We start from the raw sequence: 27,006 nt of genomic DNA, 5'->3' as shown, positions 1-27,006 counted from the left end.
TAAAAAAATTTGGGGGCTATTATGAGAAATTACAGCACTGAGTGGGCAAATAGACCTATCTTAACCTACAATGGGTAGATGAGGCTGCAATAACTTTTTACTTTATGGGACAGTAATTGATACATTATTCATCATCTGCAGTTGATTCTGCCTCCTTCCTCTCTGTTCCTCTTCATAGAAGAATATAAAACCATGACTCACAAGGCCCTTTTCACATACACATCTATGTCAGGCTATTATTGAGCCAAGTAATAGATTTAGAAAAATTCGGTCCCTGGCACTATCAGGCTTATGTATAAATATGCACATCCATTACTTTATTCCTTTTAACTTTAAAGCCACAGGAGTTCAGATAATCATCACATTATCAGTTATAGTTCACAACGAATAGAAGAATCCAGCAAATGAAAAATTATGTTTAGGTTCAGAGTTTTATTTTTACAGAAGTGAGGTTTTTGAATAATGCAAGTGATATTTAAATGCTATATATGATTCTAAGCAGTCTTCAACTCTGTGATATGATGATATGTATATTTTTCTTGAAATTATAATGTACAAAAATATTCACTTAGTGTTGGAAAGTATATTTATCTACATAAACTCTTAAGTACCTAATAAAGTGTATAAACTGATAACACATGACTTAGATATTCACACACACATATAAATTTAATAGAAAAATATTTTCTAAACCTTAAAATGTTTTGAATTGTTTGTACATCTTAAATATTGTAGCCTTCTAGTATACTGTTTTTATTTACCTTCTTCACAGGAAAGGCAGCCATCTTTTATGATTTCCAACCTGTTGGCTATTTATCAGTTTCTTATAAATCTCTGACTTTAGAAAACGAGGGAATGAATCCTTGGCCATGAGACTATAAATTAATTTCTGGGCCTCATCAAAGCATTTTGGTGTTGGTTCATCAATATTTCTTGAGATGAGGTCTCTGGTGCTGAAGTCAATGTTAATCTGCAGAAAACAAAAGTTGTATGTCATTGCATGTGATTATTCAAAACACGCATGTCTTACCAGGATATTAGCTATATTTACGGATGAATTTTTTCAAGCGAAAAGTTACTTGATGGAACACAGAAGCAAGATCATGCATTTATTTTTGACATGAACACATTTTTTGTTAAAAATGTACCCATGCTTGAGAAGGGTGGCATTGACACATACATCTAAAGCTGACTTTTAATATTTCAAAAAGGCAAAATGAAATTTCAAACAAGACACCTTATTATTTGAAATTTCCTTTTTTATATCATCTCATTTTTCTAATATTTTTATCTTAATTGCAGATGTGTACTTTACATAGTAATAACTATAATATACTAGATTTTTTTTATCATTCTCCATATACTTAGGCTCCCAAAGAATTGCTTTTCTATTCTTTTCAATTCAGCTCTTAAACTTTTGTGTGTATATGAAAATAAAATCTTTAGTTTCAATTTCCAAGGCAAAAAAGTGAACAGTAAGGGCTCTTACCTTAAAGTGTTTTATTTATTAATGAATAAATATTGTAAAATATTTTAGTGAATAATATTTTATGGAGAAAATAATGAAATATAATTAATTGGATAGGAATAATAAAAAGTTCATGATTAATTCTCAGAGGTTTCCATTAATGAGGATTTCAGACACTAATTCCAGATCCATTTAAAATTCCATCATTTTGAATAGTTTCTTTGGTCCTTCCTCAAAGATTCAGGTAAAATGTTGAAACTTCCTTATACATCCCCGAACCTGGAATCAATTGCTCCTTCTTCATGAAAAAGGCCACATGCCATTAAAATCTGTCCTCTAACACTGGTGCCTTGGTGACTTTGGGAGATGGATCTGGGTACTTCTGAGCTTCTGCTTCCTTACATTAGTCAATTGATAGCCTGAGTCAGATGATGTCACTGATGGGAGATACAATGATTGATTTTCCCAAATTATTGGGGGGTGTCTATTACATGCTGCACGTTTTCTTTATTTTGAGGGATAACATTTTATGCAAAAAAATTTGTCATAGTTAAAAGGTGACAATAAAACGTCATATATTTAAAAATTTAGAGAAATATTTCAAACAGATAAACAATGCAGAATTCCGACACAGCAAAGATTTTAAGTTCTAAAGAATTACTTGCCTGGATAGCTGCAGTGTATTTTGCAAGAGAAGAAACTCAAATTCTGAGAAGTGTGAATGAAATTTGAAGTGGGGGGGGGCCCAGCCATATCTAATATGTTTTATGTGCTGTGATAAGAAATTTAGACTTCTTTATAGTAGAATGACAAGTGATTACTATCAGGAATTTGTCTTGTGAACACCCTTGCTAACGTGTGTGTGTGTGTGTGTGTGTGTGTATAGACATATGTATGTATGTATGTATGTATGTATGTATGTATGTGTGTATCTTAAGTTATAGGGATATATGAATATAACAACAGCATCATTAGTGATTTATATTTTCCTACTGTTACATTGAACACCTTAACCTGTTATGTTTAGCCATTCTCAGAAGAGGTTTGATTGACATTAGGGCAAATTGGTGCCTATTGTATAGTCATATACACTGTTATCACACATCACCATCATCATCATCATCTTCACTATCATCATCACTATCTTCATGATCATAATCATGTCTTCTTTAGGCATTCCCATCCTTTGTGATATTGTCCTGGTATCCATTTCTTTTGTTCTATGTCCACCGTGCAGCCAACAGCCCTACCACTGAGATGTACCTCCTCTACTTCTGTGGAAACTTTTATTCCCACAAACTAGAACTTTATCAGCATATTCTTTATGTTTTGCTACTTCTGAACATTTTTAGGTACCATTCCACTTAACTAAATCACTCTTTTCATGGCAGTCTTTCACAATACTTTTTGCCCTTAAGGCTAAATTCAAGTGACATTTTCCTTCTGGGATTTTTGAATAGATTAAAACATTATGACCTTACAAAGGTCTTCTCTCACACAGAGTCTGCCAGATATATACACTGTTTACGTTCCTTACAAAGCTAAGGACCTAATAAATACATATTGCTAAACTCAAGTGAAGAAGTCATTGTATGCTTATTCAAAATAATCTAAATTTTAAAATAATTGCATTTATTTATGTTAATATTAATTAATATTACTATAAAGATGAATTCATTTCTGAGTTGCTTGCTCTCCTTCCAAGGAAGTGCCAACCTCAGCTACTGATACCTCAGTGATGAGCAGATCTTTGTTCCCAGGAGATAACCAGTAGTTTTATGAAGATATGTCTTGGTAACTCAGTTTAATATTGGTGACAAAAACATCACACCCACATGGTTATACAAATGTCATTGTTTTCCTCCAACTTGTTTAATCTTGACACACAGGAGTCATCCCTGACAATTCTTTCTTTTCTGATCATATGTGCGTGTGTTTCTGTGTCTGTGGAGCTCACAGTAATGATTTTTATTTTCACTCTTGTGTCTATAGTTTGGTTTTTACCACTTAACCTCTTCCCTTCCTCTTTGATATTTCTTATAAAATCTTTTTCTCTCAACCCTGTGGACTGTAAACCATATCAACTTCACCAAAATGCGGTTTATCACATGAAGATTTATCTGAAATTCCATTTATTTTCTTGATATGCATATGAGACACCGCATTGTAACATCTGAGTCTCTCATTCTTTGTTTTCACCATCCTGATTGTCCCTGGTGTTATCTCCAAACATTCAGGTGTCTTCTCTGTTCCCAAAGTGAGTCTCTCAGAATTCTTTTTCAAATTGTTTTCCCACCTAAACCTTCCTTGCTTTGAGTATTGTATCCCATATAGCATTTTTTCTCTGTATGTTTGAGATTATAATGAGTATTACCCAAGAACCCTTCCAATGTCACATAAATATGTTTCTATTACTTTCTTGTTATCATGTGTACTTTGGATGTATAATTCTTAAGAAATTAGGTTTATGTTTAAACATATTTGAGTAGAATGTTTAGTTAAGGTTAAGTGTTTAATTTTGATTATCTGAAATAGGGAAATTGTTACAACAAAAGAAATCACCAATTCAGGGAACTAAATTTAAGCTGTTCTTCCTTTTTTTTTCTAATTATTCATTTTCTATAGATCTCAAAAATATTAGCAGAGTGGATACTCATCTCCAGTATTCTGTTCTCTCTTTTCTTTCCAGTTTTATTTTTCTTAGCAACTCCAACTTGCAAGAATATATAAAGATGATTTTAATATGAAAATGATTATAAGTGGAATATTAATAACAATGTTCTAATTATTAGTGTGAATCATTGTGAATCTTTTATGTGAACTGTACATATAATTGTAAGGTGATTACAGTAACTTTCCTCATTGTTTAAAATTGTATCATATATTAGAAGTTAACCTTTATATATGTTGTTCCCAGAGTTTAAGTCATTTAGGAAATTTAACAAACTGTTGTATAAAATTGGGCTAAAATCTGCAGACACCAAGAAAATCACAATGAAAAGTCAACTAAAAAATCAGATTTTGAGAAGGCAATTCAAAAGAAAAAATATGTTGTCTAGAAGTGGGTCTCTCCCAAGAAACTCAGATTTGAAACTGGCTTTTAAAATATTAAATGAGTAAGAAATATGAAATCTGGGACATGCCTGAGGGAGGACTCACTGAAAGAAGTCTCTTGGGCTTCAAAGGAGAAAAGACAAGACCTGGGTGAGCGCAGTAGGTGGCAGACCATGTAGCACTATATGACTCTTTGATGTATCACGAGAGTTATGAGAATTTTTAGTAAGATAATAATGTCCACAGGTGTTTCAATGTTCACTGATTCTGAGTGGCCTTGATCACAAGGTCTGCAAATGAGGATGATGAGCTAGAAACCTTATCAGATCTGTAGGCAATAGATGAGGGATTCGAGAGTGATGCCCCAGGGATGTAATATGTATTTTCCAAACACAATTAGTAAATAGAGCAAAGCGGACTTATTATGCCATTATTATGACCTGAGAGCACATCTTAAGAATGGCTAGGCTTGAGCAATATTCTAAAGATGATAGGAAATGCTGATTAGAAATGAAAGATGAGAGGAAAAGAATGAAGAAATGGCTTACAATGATCTATCAGAATTTACATTCTGATGGCCAATCAGAATTTACATTAGCTAACTTTTAAAAGATACCAGTAGATTTATACAGGGGGAGGTAATCCCCCTCAGGAACAGTCATAGGAGAGGGGAATCAGGGGAAAATGGGAGGGAGGGAAGAATGGGAGGATACAAGGGATGGGATAACCATTGAGATGTAACAAGAATAAATTAATTTTTAAAAAAGAAAAAAAATTAAGTGGGAACTAGCACTCATCTTTTGATTTTGATATATATTAAATTATTATATATTAAATATGAACAATATATACTGTTTATATCAAAGTAAATATATAATAGTTTATTTTAATAGTATAGATGAATATTTTTTGTTTGTATAGGTAATCGTTTGTGTTAGGTACGTTCAGATATAGTCTTTTATTTGACTATATTTCACAAAGTTATCTTGGGCTGGAGTGATGGCTCAGTGGTTAGGAGCACTGGCTGCTCTTCCAGAGGACCTGAGTTCAATCCCCAGCTCCCAACTGTCTGTAACAGTTCCAGGGGATCCCATATCCTTACACAGACGTATGTGAAAGCAAAACACCAATGCACATAAAATAAAAATAGATAAAAGTTTAAAAAAAGTTATCTTATATAACTCAGACTACCATACTGCCAATCTTAAAAGCAGAACACAAGGTTGTTGCTCTTCTGAAAGGAGAGTTGAGGTATATTCACCACCATTTTGAGGTATTTAAATCCTGCTGGTCTTTGAAATGGCCTTGGCACAGCTAACTCAGACAACAAACAGTTCGTTGTATTGAGATGATAGCTGTCTGGATGTTGTAGTTGCTTAAAATATTGTTTATTATAGGATCCAGAATATTTTAATATTCATGAGCTTTGGTTAGTCCAAAGTTATGCAAGTCAAATTCCTTTTTTCTATAGCAGCAGTTTTAAATTCTTTCACCTTTCAACAAATTGTTTTCACAGGAAGAGTATATTTTAAAGTGTACCTGTTGGTTTTCTCTTTTGACTCGAAGCTGTGCTTTATATATTTTTAAATGCAATTTGAATGCAAAGTTTTCCTTTTGGCTCTTACATTCAAATTAGGTGGCCTTTCCTCATTTTGAATGTATAGTGTAGCAGAAGACTGTCCTTAAGCCAAGGATGTAAACACGCATAAGTAAAACACCTTACAAAACCTGACCATGTACCATCTTAGACCTCATTCACGACCATGCTTAAAAATTACTATTTAAATTAAAGCCGTCTGTAATTATGATTTAGGGTACTTAATTCTATTTAATCACCAATAACATTTCTTGTATTACTTCAGATTTGGCATCATTAAAGGCAAATGAATATCCTGAAAAACAGTCTCAAGTGTTGCAATTAAAGAAAACATATTCTTTTGCAGCATCTACAAGGAATCTATGCCTGCTCAAGACGGCATTCTCTTGTTATCAGCGGTGTTGGTGACAGAAAGAGATGACATAAGTTGGGAGGCATTGCTAACACATTAAATTGGTCTAGAGAAAGGCAGGGAATAGAATTAAAAAGCACCTTGATTAATTAGACACGTAGTCAAAGCAAAGATGGAATTGAATAAGAACCAGATGCCTCTTTTGCTTCTGTGGGAAAAGGCGATGACACATATAAAAATCACGATGCACACAGATTTCTAAATATACATGTGGGGCTTATTTTTTATGTTAGTGCAGTTGGGAGGGAGTCACACTGATGGCTTCCTATCACCAGCATCAACCTGCTTGTTCCAGGTTAGAAGACATAAGAATACAGGGCAGATTAAAGAATACATGAGGGTTATGGTTTTTTTAATTTGAAACATATAAATTGTTGTTTTGAACAAATGTATAATTGTAAGAAAAATTCATGTCACCTTTTGTCTCCTAAATAACGTATTTGAAGCTGGACTTTATACTCCAAGATACCACACATATTACAGAAAATATGTGAAGGAAAATAGAATATTTCATAGAAAAGAAAATAGATTTTGTGTGGCTATTTATGTTTTATTCTATCTTTATGATAAATATCAAGGCTCCCAGGGCATGTCATAAAAACTTAAAATTGAGTAGCAGATCTAGAGAAGAAATTTGAAACTTAGAAGCTTCCCACATGCATCCTGGTAGCTAAGAGGCTTATCTTTTTGCTTTTTGTTTTTTGTTTTTTCACCTCTCTGAAGTTCGGGTCATTTTTCTCCTGTACCATGGATGCTAGTAACATTTCTCTGAGGCAGTGAATGAATGTGCTGATAAAACAAGACAGTCTACATAAAAGTCCTTGACAACGACTTTAGTTTCTTTAGTTATCATTTTTTCTTTATGTTTCTCTCTATCATCTATCTATCCATTTGTCTGTCATCATCTGTCACATCTGACACTCTTCTGTTTTTTAAAGAGATACTTTTAACTGAATATAGATTAAGTGATTGTGCAGAATTCAAGGTGATGGGGAAGGTGTGTTGGTGTTTTTTACACCCTGCCACACATCCCCAAGCTGCTGTCACTACTTGGGTAGCTTGCTCTAGGATTGGATGGTCCTTTCCTTGACTTTTGTTTATCTCATTCTACTGTCCTTTCTTCTTCCCTCCTTGTTTTACTTATTTCCTTCTTTTCTCAAGTTCTGGTCCCGGTTTACTAATTAATCTTTCTGATACATATTTTCTGATTACCTAGACTCCAAGTTCTCTGTTACCCAATTTCCTTGTACTTTGTATATTTCCATCATAATGCTTGTGAAATCTACAATAATTCCCCAAGTCCAAAGTCTTCCCTCCAAAATGGGTAGCTCATACACTTAAGAATCGATATTGTCTCTTTTGATAGATGTTAAAATGTGTGGAGCATACAATATATACACAACTGTAAGTGAATCAATAATATGGACGACAACTAAGAAATGAGCAAATCCAATATATTTGGAGGTAATTATAGTTGAGAGTGAACTGTTGTCAACAAGTAACGAAAATATAATTATCAAAGTGGCTTCATCACATTGGAGAACTGACAGTGAATGCTATGTAAAACTTAATGTAAGATACAAAGTATTATTATAATAACAGAGAGAAGCATGACTGCACACCTGTCTCTACTAACAAGCAACACACCGATTACTTCTCACACTTCAGTTTCAAACCAGCTTTATTTGAAATAAAGAACAATCGAATGCCCTATGTTGGAATCATCATGTCTGTCCAGATGTAATGAAATTTCATCTGTTTGTACTTAATATTGTGTCTATAGCCATATTTCTAATTAAAAACCGAAGAAACTTATAATTAAATGCCTCAATTTTTATGCATCCTTATACCCACAGGTAAATGTAGCTTTTACCCTTCATTAAAGAAACTTGTTTCCTTTAATGTGGTGAAAATGTAGAGAATAACTAACTGTTGTGTGCTTATTCCTTACTGGTACAGCGATCCCCTAACACCTGCATCTAAGGCTCAGCGGACACTGGAGCAATAGAGTGAAAACTGTAAGAACCAGAGTACAGCACACCTGCTGCTGCAAGACAGTGTCTTCTCAACATCACAGAGAAGTTGCATCCATCGACAACACTGGTTTACATGACAACATGGCTGGGAGAAATTTCACTAGGTACTACCCTTAGATGAAGAAATATAGGCGATCAATGGTTGTTCAGAATGAATCAGTTTTCTTTGGGGATGTGATCCCATAAGATCATCCAATATCAAGTGGTCAGCCTTAACTACATGCACATGTCAGCAATACTAAAGGAGCTCAGCAGGATGCATATTTATATAAATGTAAAATAATGAATTTAAAGCTGTTAAAGAGCAGCTTATTAATTAGAGAGAGAGAGAGAGAGAGAGAGAGAGAGAGAGAGAGAGAGAGGGAGAAAGAGAGAAGAGGGGTAGGAGAGAAAAAGGAAATGGGACATGATGTAAATACAGTAGTCATATATGAAATTACCTCAAACATTTTTAAGATTTACTATTTTTTGTGTACAATGTTTTGCCTTCATGTACACCTGCACACCAGAAGAAGGTACCAGATCAAATAGATGGTTGTAAGCCACCATGTGGTTGCTTGGAATTGAACTCAGGATGTTTGGAAGAGCAGCCAGTGCTTTTATCCTCTGAGCCATCTCTCCAGCCCCACCTCAAAATATATTTTAGAAAGTAATAGAAAATATAAAATTCAAATAAAGAAAGGAAATGTTACTTGGTTGGTGATAAAATCAATCGGAGCTTGGAAATATTTTTTATTTGTTCAGTTAGTTCAGTTGCTGGCAATCGTGCCTTGTGCATGCTCATTAACCAATTTGACAGAAGGCTGTACCTCTGAAGTTATATAGTTCATAGACATTATGTTGTGGTGTGACTGCTGTGCTTTCTAATCTGACAGAACTGTAGTGGCCTTCTGGTTACCAGTAATAGTGGGTAAAACAGTGGTCTTGATATTGCTGTTATTTTTAAAGATTTATTTGTTTTATTTTATGTATATAAATGTTTTGTCTCCATCTGTGTATGGGAGCCTGGTGTCTGGGGAGGTCAGGAGAGGGGTCCCTGGAACTAGAGGATTATAGCATGGTTGTGAGCTAACGTGTGGGTGCTGGGGACCAAATTCAGGTCCTCTGCAAGAGCAGCAAGTGTGTTTACTGCTGAGTCAACTCTCCATCTCCCAATAATTTCCTTACTAATGACATATAATACATTGATAAAAAATGAAGATAGCATTTTAAATTTTTTCTTAGACAGTTTCTCAAAGCCAATTAATTTTTGACTTAAAATATTTAAATGTATGAAATTAATGGTCCAAACTGAAATATGAATAAGTCCAATATTTAGAATTAAATTTTCTTTGCTACTATCAAGCACTTTTCATGTAAACTAGTGAAATAATAAAATAATTGTCTAAAATATTCAGAATGTTTAACCATTTATTCAAAATGGCTAAGCCATACACTTTTCTTCATTAAACACTTTCCCCTTAGCCCATCAAGGTGGGATTCCTTCAGTGAGTTTCTCCTTTGAATGGAGGATGATGATTTGTTAATGTATTTTTACAATATATGTTCACATTTACTTTACCAAATCCTTACATCTTTACAGAAATCTTCAAGTGATGTTTCAATATGTTAAACTTTAACTCCTCACATACGTACAGGCTGATAGAAAAGTGTAACTAAACTATCTTAAAAGCTTTTTGACAGCCAGGCCTGGTGGCTTACTCCTGTAATCTCAGCATGCAGGGAAGGAGAGGCAGACAGATCTCTGTGAGTTTGTGGCCAGCTTGCTCTACAAAGTGAGTCCAGGATAGTCAAGGTTACACAGAGAAACCCTGTCTAAAAACAAACAAACAAAAAATGAAAAAACCAAACAATAAAAATAAAAAAGTAAAAAACAAAAACACCAACAACTTTTCACATAGTATAATTCCTAATTATAATATTTCATTTTCACCATTTTTATCTGTCTTGTGTACATATGTTATTTTTCTGTTTTAGACTAGGAAAGTGAATCCCAGAGGTGAAAAGCCTGCACAACAAAAATGGGGACCAGGATTTGAGTCCAAATTTGAGACATATCCAAATGTTAGACTTGTGCCATGTTATAGCATCTCATAGTTAAAGGGGGAGCCAGAAGGAAGGTGACACTATAAAAGAGAGGGCCAAAAATGAAGCTGAGATGGTTAAATCTGTCAAAGAAACTGGAAAGGCCAGTTTTTGTGTGTAGTTTTTGCCTGTGAGGGCGGTATTCTGACAACCATGTAATGCCATTATGCAGACAGGGGTCAATAATTAAGTTTAGTACAGTCTAGATATAATCAATTAAAATTGATTAAATCTGTAGCAATTTTACAGATGAAGGAATAAAGACATGAGTGTGTGAAAGGAAAAAGACTTAGTAGACACACCTGGACAATAGATCTTTTCTTCACTATTCTTCACTATTCTTCAGTGGAGGGATTTCTACCAAGGAAATTGATTATACTTTAAGTCTTTATTAGAGCCATGCAGCTTCAGCTGAACAAGAAAAGAGAATAGTTTCCCATGAACTCCTATAAAATTAATTTTCTCCTTATGAAAATCACTGTATCTTCTAACCTCCTTATAAAAATAATTACATAATCTCATCAGTCTGCTTACCAGATGAATCTAGAATCCTTCCTATTACTTCTTTATCTCCAACAATGGAGATAAAGATCTCAAACCTCCATCCTTCTGTTGACATTGTAAATATCAAAATACTTGTAATTTGTGAAAATACTTCAGTGCTTTATATCACAGCGCTAAAGCAGTATGTCTTCATCCTGAAATATTCTAGTTTCATTTGACTTATTTTTAATGATCTGACTCTTTAATTGGTGAGTCACTCTACAAATCTACTCTGTTTTTCCATGTAGTTATATTGTCTCTTTTCTACTATGAAAATATTAACTTTGAGTGTGTTTATAATTAAATTCTCTCCTACAAGTCAATTTATTCTATCTTCCTGAATTTATTATGTGAACATATACTCAAAAGTTCTGTTTAATAAATAAACCTACTAGTAAATGTATTGTTGTTAATATGTAATTGAAAGAGAATAAATACTTTGACAACTTAGTTGGTTAACAGCACATTCAAGTGCCCTGTTGCATTAGAAACAGTGAATGGTAAATAATAGAAGAATGGTTTTATATGTACACACACACACACGCGTGCGCGCGCACACACACACACACAAACACACAGTTTGATAGCAATGAATTTTGTCATGTTTCATTACATAGGTTGGTGTGATTTTTAAACAATACAACCATTACTTGAAAAGGAGCCATGAATTTATTTATATTTTATTTATTTAAATTAGATAGGTAAATATTAAAAACTATAGAAGTTTTATATACTAAGACAGTAATTGCACTGTTAACTAAATTATTACTGAGGATGTTCATTTCATAAGGAAAGGTTAGGAAAATTAAACAGAACTGTTTTATCATAGTTGTTAACTATAACTGTGGTTTCAGCTGTACAGTTTTACCTTTTCAAATTTTATTTTAGATGTGTGAAGGTTTTTGTCTGTATATATGACTTTGTGCCACATGTGTGCCTAGAACCCTTGGATGCCAGAGGAGGTATTCAGATTGTGGTCTGTCTGGTGGGTGCTGGGAATTGAACTCGTGCCCTCTGCAAGAGCATTGAGTGCACCTAAGTGCCAAGCCACCGCTTCAGTCTCCCAGATGCCATTTTAAGACTATGTTTCCATTAGATTTTTTTTCATAAATGTTTACTAATGTTATCTTAAAGTAACCATTGCTAATAAGAATAGTAAGGAAGAAAAAAAAACACTGTCTTTCAAATGAGAAGTGCAATAAAATACACTTTTTTTTAGGGTTGCTTTCAAAACCCGTTAGCAAATGGCACATTAACCAGCTTGACAAATCATACATACTACAATTCCAATTTTCCAGAATCATTCATTGATTTTTAACGTGGTGACTTCTAAATGAAAGTTGAAGTATCTCCACAGGAATTAAAGTTCTTTTCTACCCCCGAGAATGTCAAGCCTCACTTCAGCGGTTCTTATGTCTGTTACACCAAACTAGTAACAGCAGCAATTAATGCCCATCTAAAAATTGAACTTGTTATAATTTTCTGTACTTGATTTTTATCAACGTATTTGCATTCTGCTTGACTTATTCAGTACCTATAAGACCACCACTTTTCTCTCAGCTAAAAATCCTAACGTTGGATCAGAAAATATTGTGACTATTAGTGATGCATGTATCAGAACACTGGTTCTGTGAGCTAATTTTTGCTATTACTAGTTTAAACCAGCTGTCTGTTTTCTCAAAGCTTTTTGTTTTGTGTTACATATTTTCAAGGCATCTTTATCAACTTTAACATTTACAATGTTTAAATACTGGTTAAAATTAATCGTAGACTATGGGCCTATCCAGTCTTTGCATTGATGTATTGGAAAAAAGCCAAACACTAAGGAAAACTTTCTATATCAGAAATACAATTAAAGGACTCAATGAAAAACCTTCTTGTACAAGTATGAGTATCTGAATTTAAGTTTCCAGCCCCAAGTAAATGCTGGGCAGGTGTATAACCCTCAAGCTGAAGGGGTTGAGACAGATGGATCCTGGGTGCTAGTGGGGCAGCCAGTCTAGCCAAAGCAGTGAGCTTCAGAGTCAGTTAGAGACCTTGTCTCAAAATTAAGGTGACAGTAGATTGGTGTACTCTTCCTTGGGAAAGACCATCTCTCCTCTCTGCTTACCTATATTTCTTCATGTAGGCTTGACGCCTTGTGAAAATTTCCCTGTCCATTTTAGAATGGATAAAAAATTGAAGACAAGAATTTGAAGGATGTTTACTATTGTATTGTCCTTGGTTAGTGCAATAGTTTGAGCAGAAACCCCTGGGCCCCAATCCACCCATCACAATGTTCTTCTTTAGGTTTCTAGGACCCTCTGAGTCCTTCTATTTCCCCATCTCCTACATCGAGCCCCTACTCAGATACCCAATGGACAGGACATTCTCCACAGAGAGTGGAGAGTGAGGACTGACTTTGACATGAACTCTGTTGCTCCATATTTGACCACCTCTTATAGTGGGGAGGCCCGGTGACACTCAATGAAAGACTATCAGGCTACCAAGATGAGACTTGATAGCCTATAACCATATAGTGGGGGAGGAGATCCCCCTTGGTCATAGACCTAGGAGAGGGGAATAGGGTGAAAGTGGGAAGGAGGGAGGAATGAAAGGATACAAGTGATGGGATAACAATTGAGTTATAATCTGAATAAATTTAAAATAAATTAAATAAACTAAATAAAATTAAAATTAAAAATAAAATAAAAAAAGAATTTGAAGGAGAGCTAAAAGAGGTACATGTGAGCTTTTGAAACGAGGAGAGGTGACAGGGTCATATAATTCTATTATAATCTCAAAAACAAAAGAAAAATTAAAAGTTAAGGTAGATGGTTAGATAGTAAAATGCCAGAAAGTCAATGCCTGGCCTCTACACACACAAAATGGAGTGAATCTATAATACCCATCTATGCATGTGAGTGAGCACACACACACATGTGTACACAATTAAAATAAAAAATAAACAATGTTTCAAGAGATATTGTCAGAACAATTTAGATTCCCCTTTATAACCCTTTATATTTTGATGATCTTTAAGTTGTACACGAGGGATTGACTTAACTTCCTAAATACCTCTGGCTCATTTTCACGCAAGTTTCACACCTCTGTTTGGAACATAGGACATTACATTCTATAAGGCAGAGTTTTTTTTTCTTTAATTAATTTATTCAGATTACAACTCAATTGTTATCCCATCACTTGTATTCTCTCGTTCCTCCCTCCCTCCCACTTTCACTCTATTCCCCTCCCCTAGGTTTAAGACCAAGCAGGACCTCCTCCCTTACTATATGGTCATAGGCTATCAAGTCTCATCTTGGTAGTCTGCTTATTCTTTCTTTGAGTGCCACAAGGAAATACAAATCAAAAAGACTCTGAGATTCTATCTTACACACAGCAAAATGGCTAAGGCAGATTTCTAAGACCTCAAAAATTAAGCTGGCTGTACTCCACTGGTTAGATAGTTTTCCCTCACATGTATTGTTTTCCAAAATATAACAGTGTTGAATAATGTGTTTATTGGGGTCTACTGATATTATCTATCTATTAAAGAATTGATTAGCTTGCTTTTCAGATAGAGTTAACTCTGTTTTTAAGTGTGAAAAGTGGGTGTGGGGTGCAGCTTCACTATCCTTAAATACTTCACTCACCTCTTTTGGTGCATCAGCTACAATGAATTCAGAGTAAATCATCTTAGCTTTGGTAGCAATCCTTTCTCTACTTTCTGTTTTCTTGAAGTCTTCACAGGCAAGCCAGAACTCAACATTTTCTTCACTATATTCTGATTTTAGAAATGTTCGGAAAGCATCCAAGCCAGCTACAACACATTTAAGAAAGCTATGATCCATAAGATAGTAACATTACATCATCTATAAGATAGTAACATTCCCCAAATAAGTCCATTGCATCAAATGAGCTCTGGTAAAAAAAAATTTATTGTCTAGCTTAAAGTAATATTTATATATTTTCACTTCCAAATTATAAAAAAGTTTCTGTGAGTAATCATAAGTCTAAATATTTTTATTTATACGTTTAAATTAACTTCATTAACCAAAGAAAATGCTATACTTCTAGATCTGACTTAATGTTTCATAGAATGTTTTGAGGACTACTGGGTAAGAGACCCCTTGTGCTACTGAAATACTTAGCTCTGGTTAAGTATGTTATATTAACTAGGGTAAGAATATTTTTGCTATATACTTTTGAGACAGAATTTGTTATGAGATAACATGTTATGTTGCTTTATGCTCAAAAGAGAAGAACAATGCTGACCTTACTTGGTTTGTAGTGACTATGTTGGACAAATATGATCTTAAAACCAAGAGAGTAGCCTGCAGGACATTTGGAAGTTGAGTGTTTATTATCTTGTTTGGACAATTTTAATTCTGAAATTAAAAAAGGAGGGGGTGTTCCCAATGTTGCTTTAAGCAATGTCCTCAACGTGAGGTGCCTCATATTTTCCCTAACATTCTCATTTTCTTGTGAGCATGCATCTCTCTGGCAACTGTGAAGAAGGGGTTGCATACGACCCACTTATTTATAGGCTCATTTCTTTTGCCTTGCCTAGGATATGGATATATAGAAAAATAACAACCCAGCCATATGTTTTTGATAATGTGCTTTAATACATCTGTATAAACATGCAGCACTATGTGTTGCTTTGATAGATATGTTTCTGAATTCTTGCTTAGACTTCTATTTTGCTGTCATCCTCTTCAAAATGTGCCTTGTAGAATTCTTTTGTGATGTGTCTACAGCTAATTTTTAAAAAGTGATTCTTGCTCAGTGTTTTGAGCTAAGTATGGGTGAAAGTATGCCTCTAGCTATGTATCACGTTAGAAATATTATCTTCAGATCTCATGTGTTGACCAGACTGTTCTGCTCTCTTAAAGTCATGGTATTCAGTATTGCAGTTTGTGTTTAGGCAGATACGCTTGTAAAGGAGGCTTTATGTTGGATAAGGAACTTGCTCTTCAGGGCTTTGTCACTCATCACTTTTGCTGCTGAAACACTGGTGGCTTTCTCCTCCAGCTGCCATAAAGGTCCCTTTGTAGGTGCCCGGAATACTTGTTTTCCCATTGCAAGTGAAGAGTTACCCCCTCTTGCCTAATCATCTGGAAGAAGTAAGCTTATGAAAATTCTGGGGGTTGAAAGATTGACTATAAAATAGACAATATGAAAGGAATGGGACCTGTCAAAATTTTACAGGTTGCTGCAGGTGGGAAACAAAAGTCAGATTTAGAAAGAAAACTAAAGCAGAGCTGCTGGAACAAAATCTCTAGTGGCTAACACACTGAATAAAAGGGGCACAACATTGTTCTCATGTGAAGTAATGTATAAATGAATATTCATGGTAAAATCTATCATGTAATAATTAAAATTCTTAGAATAAATGTTAGAGAGTGTGGTTGTCATTAAGGAATGAAAATTATCATTAACCAAATGAAAAACGAATTAACTGTGTCACAATTTTAGATTTAAAATTTTGTAGTAAAACATAAATTTTCTCTGTAAGTAATCCAAACTGTGACACACTTTTGAAATCCAAACATATAAAATAAAGCATTTATTAATAAAGAAGTAACACTTCTATTCTTGCTTAACAATATTTTGTTGTGTAATTAGAGCATAGCAAGCTTTTCTCCTCAAGAATTATGCGAATGTGTCCTAGAACAACAGACATTAGTAATAAAAAACGATGTTGTGTTTTGTAGCTCTTCAGTTTCTAGTAAGCCCTGGCCTGAACAACACACTCCTTCCATACCTTAATTTGCACCCAAAGCTCAAAATAAACAATTATCTCTGGGGTTTAGAAGTTCTGTCTTGTATTCAGTATTTCATTAACTATACTCTACTAGACACATTTTAATTTTAAAACATTGCAAATGAGTCCAGACTAACACATTACATGCAATAAAACCCATTCTTCATGTCAGGAAGGAATGGCATCATCTGTGTCATCTGTTCAGAAGTCACAGAGGACATTAAATGGAGGAGGTAGACGGTAGGAAATGAAAGCTACCAGGAAAACCAAGTCCACATAGAGGCAAAGCTGGTAAAATGTTTAGGTAGTTTGCCAGTTGATTAGGTACTTAAAGGGTTACAAATACAGTATACTACTATAGGTAAGTGGTACGCTAGTGCTGTATCACCTAGCTATTTATGTTGATGAATCTATGGCTTTGGTCTTTTATCTGAGTATTAAATAAATACCCAGAAAGTGTGTATATGAGTGCAATTGCCTCCATCTCAGGGCCCTCTTCAGTTATATTCTCCATGGCTCTTGTACAGAAATCATTTCCTTTGCAGTGAAGGAACCATGCACATGACAAGCAGTAGAGGGATTCTAAGAGACACCAAACTTGACTTGTTCCCTCGGTTGCACACAGAAGAACACAAGAAACTTCCCATTTCTAATTTAGAAAAAAATTTTTCATATGCACAACATTTTTAGCGAACATCTTTAGTTGTACTTAAGTTGTAATTGTATTAAGTAGATTGTTTCACATTCTGCTTTAGGATGTAGTCAATAAGGGTAAAATATTCAGAGTATCTTATGCATTTAATTCACTCTAGATTTAAATATGAACAAACAGCAGTGCAGAATGTGCTAGTTTTTATTATTTTAAGCTTTTATGATTCTTCATTAATTTAAAACAGATCTGCCATTTGTTGAATACAATGAACACTATAAATATGTTTCTATATTGTATCTATAGTCCCTCCTTTTCTTCTGGATAATGTTGATGTACTGTGAACCAGAGTGTTCATCAAACAAACAGAAACTGTAGAAAACTTTGTGACTATTTTGTGTACAAAATTTTATGTCAATAAAATATTATACACACATGTTGGTCACTATTGCTATATGGAACCATGCTCTGATACATAAACACATTTTAATAAATAATCAAATGTTTTTGTATTCATTCAAAATGAAGACTTTTTAGATGAAATTCACTTATATTTTTCTATTTTTTTCATGAGATTGAAAGAGAAGTGGATAGTTTACATATTCTGTTGTTTATCATTTGCATATTTCTTTTATTTTGTACCAGTGGCAAGCAGTGAACAAATACATCAAATTATCAGCTGAGAAAATAGAAGCTTCTTGCTTGATTATCAGTTATAATTAATTTCCCCTGTATTTATATTTGAACTTTTGACAAAAGCAATTTAAGCTCAAAGTAAATGTATTCTGACTCTGGGTCCTTAAATTTTTATGTTGAACAATAACATACTTCAGGAAATACTAGACATTTTCAAGGCTTAATAAATTATATTTAATTATCTTTAAATGGACTATTGCTTGAATCTTACCTTGATTAGCTAAGAGTGAGTCCATATTTTCAGACCATGCCAGTCGTTCTGTAGTTGGAGACCTGTTGAAACAGCATCTACCCTTGACAATAGCATTGTGATCTTTTTCTTTGATAACTTATAGTAATACTTGAGCTGAAGGTATTTTTTAATTACATCAGTAAAATGAGCTATTGATGAAACAACAAATGTCAACAAAATCACAGTGTTTTTCCAGTGTGGATTGTCATAGAAACATAATGAAAAATACAATTTGATAATAAAACATTATTTATCAATTGATTCAATAGAATTAATATTTATAAATAATGAAATTACATTAGTGGCACCAGAGATATATTCTGTGAAGCAATTATAAATTTTTGGAATATATTGCTAATTATATGTCACTTTGTCCTATTGAAAAATTCTTCTGATAGCAACCATAGTCAATGAATGATATTTTCATAACATACAAATTTTACCAGTTTAATAATTATGAATATTTAGAAAGTATAGAAAGGCCTTAAGGATTTCTAATGTGATGATATGGAAATGTTTGGCTTTAGTATTTTTGTTGTGTTTACTCTTCTCTGCATCAGATTTTTTTTTTCTTCATAAACTGGTAGACTAGTTCTTCACTGATTTACTTAAAAGTAGGAATCTGCCGAGAAAGGGTATATGGTTTTTCAAAGCAGTTAAAAATTTATGGAGGCCAGTTCTCTGAAGAAACTATACTTTGGGGAATATTATGTAAAATAGTAAATCAGTTTTAAAATATAATCTTTATGAGATACAAATATAACATGTGTTATTCCCCTTAACATATAAAGATCTTGCTGAAACCGACCGCTATCCACAGGAATCCACTCCAGGCCAAAGGGTTTGGTTCTGTGGTTGTTATGTACAAAAGGGAAAGGTATGAGCTAACTAAAACTTATATTAGAACAATTGACAATAAAACAGAGACAGTCTCACTTCTAGCTATCCTCATAAAATGTTGCATTGTGATTCATATTGTTGCATTGCATACCGATAATGCTAAATATGGTTATGTGAAATGTTTATGCTTTCATGGTCTGTTTGAAATTTTAAGCAGCTTTTATATGCTTTTAAAAGGGTTGACCGTGTTTCTCTGCTGTTTTAATATTAGTTGCATTTTCATATAATAAGAGGATTGAGGGGAATTCATTTTACTCCCTTCTCTTACTGACATTTTTTATCTCAACTTTCCTTCCTAAGTGATGGATTCTAGAGCTCCATGTTTTCTTTGCTTCTTAGCATTTGAAGGTACATATTCTCTAGGAGACATTTGCAATAGTGGTGTCTCATTGGAATGGACAGAAAAGATTTGCATTGTTTAGTTTTCATTGTTCATAAATTGCTAGGATTAATCCTAGATTTAATTTCACACTGAAGTGCTTTTGTGCGTTTATACCCTGTTACTTTACTAAGATTATGTTGTATTACATTTGCTCTCATACTAAGTTTTGTCAGAATTCTAAAATTATCATAAACGTCATTTAAATTGTACTTTTGTAAAAAAAAAATCGTCTTTGCAAACCGAAATGTGGCAGTTGATGTCATATTTAAATGATAGGAAACTCAGTATCTGTGGAGCATGCTTATGCATAGGGCAGAGAGGAGGTTGGCCATGCAGGGCATCCTTCTGAAAGAGAAGTGGCCATCGGGTAAAACACAGAAACAGCAAATCCATATTCTAGTACAAAAGTCTACTTCTCTATTCACATTAGGTTCTTTAATATCAAATAAAAGTAGTGTTTTTTTTGTTGTTTTTTGTTTGTTTGTTTGTTTGTTTTTTTGTTTTTAGCACCCAGAAGAATGTGGCTAGGCTAAGAAATTAATGATCAAATCTAGACAATAATAAATAAATAAATATTAACTAAATAAGTAAATAAACAAATAAGTAAATAAAACCACTGATTAAAAAGAGATGTGACTTTCAGGATGCTGGGAGAATACAATGAAAAAGGTTACTAAAAAGATTAGGTAAATGGTTCAGCTTGAACATCCTACAGTGCTATGGGCAAAGGAAACAGAGACAGAGTGTAGCAGCATGCCTGGAGACCCTCTGAACAGCAGGACCTTACTGTTATTGTCAAGGGAAGTGAGGGCAAAGGGAACACAGCCTTTATGTTGAGCAAGGATTGGAGCTGAGAGCAAAGGTAACATCCCAAGAAGACACTTTTGGAAGTAAAAGAGTCTGAGCATGGAGGTGTGTCAAGGAGGAGTGGCCTTTCCTATTGTTTGCCTCACTGTGTGAAAACAGGAAAAACAGAAGAAAAAAAAAAGTCTGCAAGTTAATGTGGAACTATGAACAAATAGTAGGAACAATGTCTTGAATTACAGAGATGCACTTAAGTGCTTTGTATTCTACAGATAGACACGTAGAATATTAGACATTCTACAATTAGAGTCACTAGAGTGTTCTACTATAAATTCAGGTCAAGAAATGTTGACTTGGATCTAAAGGGGTAAGCTGCTTTTCAGCTCTCAGAGGAAATATCCCCACCCTCACCCTGGCCCCCTGCCTGCTTGTGAAGATGCCTGGAATGCTCACTTTCCTGACCTGCTTCTTACCTACATAATTCACTATTGAATATTTATTATACTCTTAGAGCTGGGAGAAAGGGAGTGCTTTCTTTTCTAAAATTATGCATAGTGCAATAGGAATAATCTTTCCTACTATTACAAATTTTAATTTGAGTTTCTTATGTGATTTTTTTATTCTTTGGAAGTACAAGTTTTGGTACTGATAAAGGAAGTAAAAGCTAATATTTTATTAGAACACTAAAATGTTCAACATGCTTTGAATGTTTCTAATATACTTTGCATTGAGTTAAGCGTGTCACATATCTTCTATCAGCTAACTTGACAATAATAGTGTATTGAATTCTCCCTATATCAGTGACTAAATAGGTTGTAAATGCTGGTGACTTGTACACTATCAGACAGATACTAGGAGCCTCAGTTACTATTTAACACAAGTCTGCTTAAGACCCTCTTTTTAAACATCTTCCCCCAATGCATAAGGCAACAATTTCTGTTCATTTTGGAACACATGTAGTAGCTATCCTTCAATAGAGTGTTACAAAATTCACCAAGATGCCTTTTACAAAGGTAAGTTGTGGCATTTAATTACTCAATAGAAAGTTTATGCCAGCATTCATAAGACTTTTAAATTATAAAATAAGTGCAGAAAATATCTTAAGTTAGCTGTGCATGAGAACTACAATCTCACGTTTTATAAAATGCAGCTATAGAAATATCAATAAAATGCATTAAGTAAAAATTAAAGAATAAGAAAACTGTATGGGCTTCATGAATTGTTTAACTTGTGTGTTACCTGAAATAAAAGGTTTACTTGCCATTTCCTCATTATTATATTTTTGTTTTTCATTTTATTTGTGTTTTAATTATAAAGTCAGTGGAGGTATATGTGGGTCTTTTCTTGTGTGCTTGTGTGTGTGTGTGTGTGTGTGTGTGACAGAGAGAGAGAGAGAGAGAGAGAGAGAGAGAGAGAGAGAGAGAGAGAGAGAGAGAGAAGAGAAGAGAAGAGAAGAGAAGAGAAGAGAAGAGAAGAGAAGAGAAGAGAGGAGAGAGCGAGAGAGAACTTTATAAAATTCTGGGGCATCATCAGAGTAACTTTCCATGTGTGTATGATTTGCCAAGAAATTCACTGTGTATCTGGAGCCAAAACTGCACTTAGTATTTCATGGGGTTTTGGCCGATTTCCTGTCTGTTTTCTTCATTAAGCCAGTGCCATCAAGGCCGGCAGTACCCATATTATATGTCCAGAGAAGAGCCAGACCAGATGGGAACGGCGTGAAAGCTACCAGTTATCTTGCTAATGGTGCCAGCTAGAACCAGTTGTATTGCATTAAAAAATGTGGGATCCAGCAACTTAGCTGTTCACAGTCAATTAGCAGTGTGCTGGAGAATGGAAAATTCAAGCAAGGAGTTCATGTGCCTGAGGAAGTGACAGCTGCTTCCCTACCCACCACTTAATATCCATGCAAAAGTTTCTTAATAAGTACTGTGATAATGAATATTTTTTTACAAAGATCATATCTGTTGTATCTCTAACTCACTGTTTAGAAAACCACGATGGAAAGGTCAACTTTGTGTTTACTTTAATGTTCTTTATCTAGCAAGTAGAAAACGTAGAGCTGAAGCAAACCACACAATGCTGACACAGCCTTAGAAATAAATAAATTAATAAATTAATAGCAAGCATCAATAGAGAAAAGCAAGAAACTCAGTATGAGCAATTAACATTTTTTTTTTATCACAAATAAAAGTAGAAAGTCATGTAGACTACTGAAGATTCAAGTGTTTCATTTATACATCTTCGGAGATAAAAAGAGCTTTAAACGTCAACTCACTTCACTGGCATTTTGCGTCCCACTGTCTGCCTGTCACAGATGATGCAGTTTCTCTGTCTGACTGATCTTCAAGCTGAAGGTAACATGACAGCAGGAACATTACAATTAGTATGCAAATACCCATCCCTGGGTTACAAATCGGCATTTTTTAAGTCATGCTAGTAGCCTCAGCTTTTATCATTTTGTTAAGTCTTCTCTGGTCAAAACATGTTAACTTCTAAAGAACAAATACTTTTTTGAATAAATGTGACATTTCTCTGAGTCAGGCATAAAAGATAAATATTCCACTGGAATAATAATTTTTCTACTTCACTTGCTAAATTTCATATGCATTCATTGTTATGACACCTAGTATTCTCAAGATGGTCAATATTTTAATATTATAACATATGCTTAATAATTACCTTTATGCTTGTGGTATGTTTAAAGATCACTCATTTTCTCTTATGCTTTGATTTTATGAGGCAGGGCTTTAGCTTTTAGCACACCTAAACAACCACTTAAGTTTAAAATTTTTGCTGATATACAGAAATGTTGTAGCAAAGGCATTATTCTGTTGCCTGTAATTTGTTCAGCTGCTCATGGCTTAATCTACTGAATTTCTCTAATATTTAAAACTACAAATTTTATAAATTTATGCCCATATATTCTAATCCGACACTGATGCTTAAAATAATAATACCAATGTATTTATCAAAATAAACTCCATATGCTGATGTTTTAGTAAATGATATTTGGTGACCCTATGATTTGTCAAGCTTTGGTTGTTACGTAACAACCATAACAGTGGTGAAGGTAGGCCTCCTTTTAACTTAGAGTTGAAAGATCCATATATGGTTTCTCTACAAAAATTCTTAATATTTGAATGACCCTGGAGTTCTGAGTCTAATGAAAGTAGAAACTATGACCTAAACTATCAGGGTATCATTAAGCAGTGAAATCATCAACAAACTCAATTCATTTTCTTAGTTCAAGCACCATTATGATATGCAAAGACTGAATCATTAAACATATTTTGACTTTTTGTTTTGCTGGTAGGTGACAGCACAACACTAAGTTTATAATGTATGTCTGAAGTCATTTTCAATATATATTATATTAAAAAATAAATGTAAAATTTAGATGTTTTCTTTGTAAAATCTGTCAAAATACTGAAGAAATAGGAGATAGAAATAAGCTTCTTTTTTCATTGAAACATCAAGACAAAATTGAAATTTATGCTTTGTGTTCAGTGAAATTATTATTTTTCATAAATCCTTCTCCAATTCATAACCACCACTTACTTACTTATGACTTTCAGTTCCCTTTAAAAAGCTTCTGTTCATTATTTAGGAAAGTTTTAAAATGAATTTTTAATTATCAAAATGAAGCTCCATAATGAAACAAGCAGGAGACCGAATAAACATTTTTTTGTGGGTACTTGCTTTTGTGCAGTGTTCAAAACATTCTCACAAGCAGTTGGCCAATGAAGATACTGCCTGGGCCTCTAAACATCACTGGTTTTTAATTCAGTGGCTTCTCCTTTGGTATCAGAGCTATCCCTTAGTAATGAAGGTTGAATACTGTCTTTCCAGAGGGGGTGACCCCACAACCTAGATAATAGGAGGGTCACTTCAGAGGCATGGGGGGGGGGTTCCAGTGAGTAGAAGGATGCATGTAGAAGCAGTGTGAGACTGAAGCAGTTGAGAAGAAGCCAAGAGCTGAGGAATTCAAATGGCATCCAGACTTGAACAAAGGGTTAAAAACCAACGCTCTCCTCAGATCATCCAGGGGTCTACCATAAGAACACTGCTGCTTTAACCCAATGAGTCTAACTTTGGGCTGTGACTTCTGGTACTTGAAGTGAGTAAATTTGTGTTGTTTTAAGCCATGAAGTGTGTGGCTTGTTCTTATAGCAGCAAAAGATGTCCAATATATCCTGGGAAATCCACCCCTTTAGAGTTTTTAGAAGAAGACAGGCATATTATAAAATACGTATAAATTTCAGGTATATACCAGTGATTTCATAGATAGACCTGACTTTTAAAAGTTTGCCACAGTAACTTGACCTCTTTGAGGATCATTCTGTGAAATCAAATATCTATTGTACAAAGCTCTGATATGAGAGTAATGCGGGCTACACTAAGTCAGCGTGTTTTCATGCTACTATTTATGTATGATTGTTTTATTTATTTTTCCTAAATTCAATTTTCATGGGAGACATGTTGAGATGATAGAGTGAAGTATATTTTGGAGACAGTTTGACTCCTTTATGTTATGTTAATAGTCTCACAATATCTGCTCTTAGTTGGACTCTTGAATTTTAAACTTTCCTTACTGTTCCTGAATATTCTAACTACACATACACCCTTAATTGGCTTCCTCCCTCCCACATTTCAAATATCTATATTGCCATTTTATACATGCAGCATCTGTTTAACTCTTCTCTTGAGGTACCTTTCCCTTTACTTTAAACTCTCTGGTAAAAAGCTTAATATTCAATGCAAAAATATGCAAAGCAAGGTAATAGTCTTGGGAAATATTCATAAACCTAAATAATATAATATTAAAAGAAGCTTGTAGTTCGACAAGTACATCCTTTGACAAAATTACTTTGTTATTTTTCATGTGCTTCACCTTTTTGCAGTGAAATTTTTATATATTGAAAAGAACAATTCTCTGTAAACTATTAATAATATACTTAATAATGAATGATAGTTAGAAGAAGTTGATTAGATTTTTCCTTGTATTTGAAGGCATATATCTCTAACATTAAAGGAGCAGACATGTGTTGAAATACACAATACACACACACACACACACTCACTCAAACACACACACACACACACACACACACACACACACACACACACACACTCAGGATAACATCCCAATATACTTAAAACACTGTATACGTTCTGTTTTACATTATATGATAACAGCTTCAATTGCTTTAGTATATGAAATTAGAACAAAATATATAAGACATGACATATCTTAAAGCTTATTTTATTTCATTTCAATAAAATTTATATTTCTGAGATGGCTAACTTATGCTATCCTATTCATTAGTTAACCCTAATAAAAAATGAATGTTCCTAAAATTACTTTCAAGCCGATTACCCTTTTTCCAAAATACATAAGATTGTTTTCACTTTTTGTTCACATTCAGTTATCTACCTTTGATTTCACATTTTTTATCCTTTAAAATTAGAAAAATTAAATTTTCTTGAGTAGCAAAGGCAGTAAGAACTGTTCACAGTGTTGTAAAGTACTGATTAAATATCTGGCATGCTGCTTAGGGATACTCAATCATGCAACTTTTCTGACAGGCTAAATGGGTTTCTCTTAATTTGTAGATTATTGCTGAAAGAACTCCCTTTTCAGCATTATGAAGAAGGCAGGAAGTCATCAAATAAGTGCACTGCCGGGAATCAGACAGTAGCAAGTCTCCCACTGAATCTATCATCCTCAGACTGTCGAGCCTTTTAATCTTCTGGTTAGTGGTGCTTAAGCCTGACTTATAGACTGGCTACAGGAAATTCAGAAATGTCATACATGCATTAATTTTCAATCAATTGGTTTTTAGAAAATATGCTCCTCAGGAAAGGATAGTGTACAATTTGTTACCCTAGATGCTATCAGAATGATGTGGTCTCCTTAGCAATCATTTAACATATAGCCACCAGTTTCCTATTGTTTTCTTACTGTGTCTAAAACTCTTAGTACAATATTTTGCAAGTTACTTTTGTAAAAATATAGACTTTTTGTTTGTTCCTCTCATACACATTGATTTTTCTGTTATTTTCTAACAGTATATTTGATTTATAACTATTCATTTATATTTTGTGGTGTTAGGGTCAAACCCTGGGCTGCATAGAAGATAGGCAAGTGCCCTATTACTGATCAGCTACATTCCTAGTCTTTAAAAAAACATTTATTTTTGTAGGACTCTAGATTCGTAACAGGATGGAAGCATAGAACCAAAAGGTCTTTGAGACTCATCACTCCTTCCTGGTGGTTCATACTGTATTTAAGTACACACAGTAACAAAACCAGAAAATTAACGCTGGTGTATGTGTACCTGTTTTGTTTTGTGTTTTTTTTTTCATTTAAAAAATAGCACTTGTATTTATTTAACCACC

General features: G+C 33.9%; 1 protein-coding gene across 1 annotated transcript; it reads right to left on the bottom strand.

The window, feature by feature from the left end:
- Positions 1–766: 766 nt before the first annotated feature.
- RGS21 (regulator of G protein signaling 21) lies at positions 767–18,567 on the bottom strand (the record flags this gene model as incomplete). The annotated part of the gene is made up of 3 exons (XM_084775067.1): positions 18,498–18,567; positions 14,828–14,994; positions 767–970 (listed from the first exon to the last, which is right to left on the bottom strand). Exons 1-3 carry the CDS (start codon positions 18,520–18,522, stop codon positions 767–769), a joined length of 396 nt encoding a protein of 131 aa, XP_084631193.1. The 5' UTR covers positions 18,523–18,567.
- Between the last annotated feature and the right edge of the window lie 8,439 nt (positions 18,568–27,006).

Source organism: Acomys minous (genome assembly GCF_964271855.1).
Source record: "Acomys minous genome assembly, chromosome: 1".
Lineage (NCBI taxonomy): Eukaryota > Metazoa > Chordata > Mammalia > Rodentia > Muridae > Acomys > Acomys minous.
This window is presented reverse-complemented; position numbering and strand designations above follow the sequence as displayed.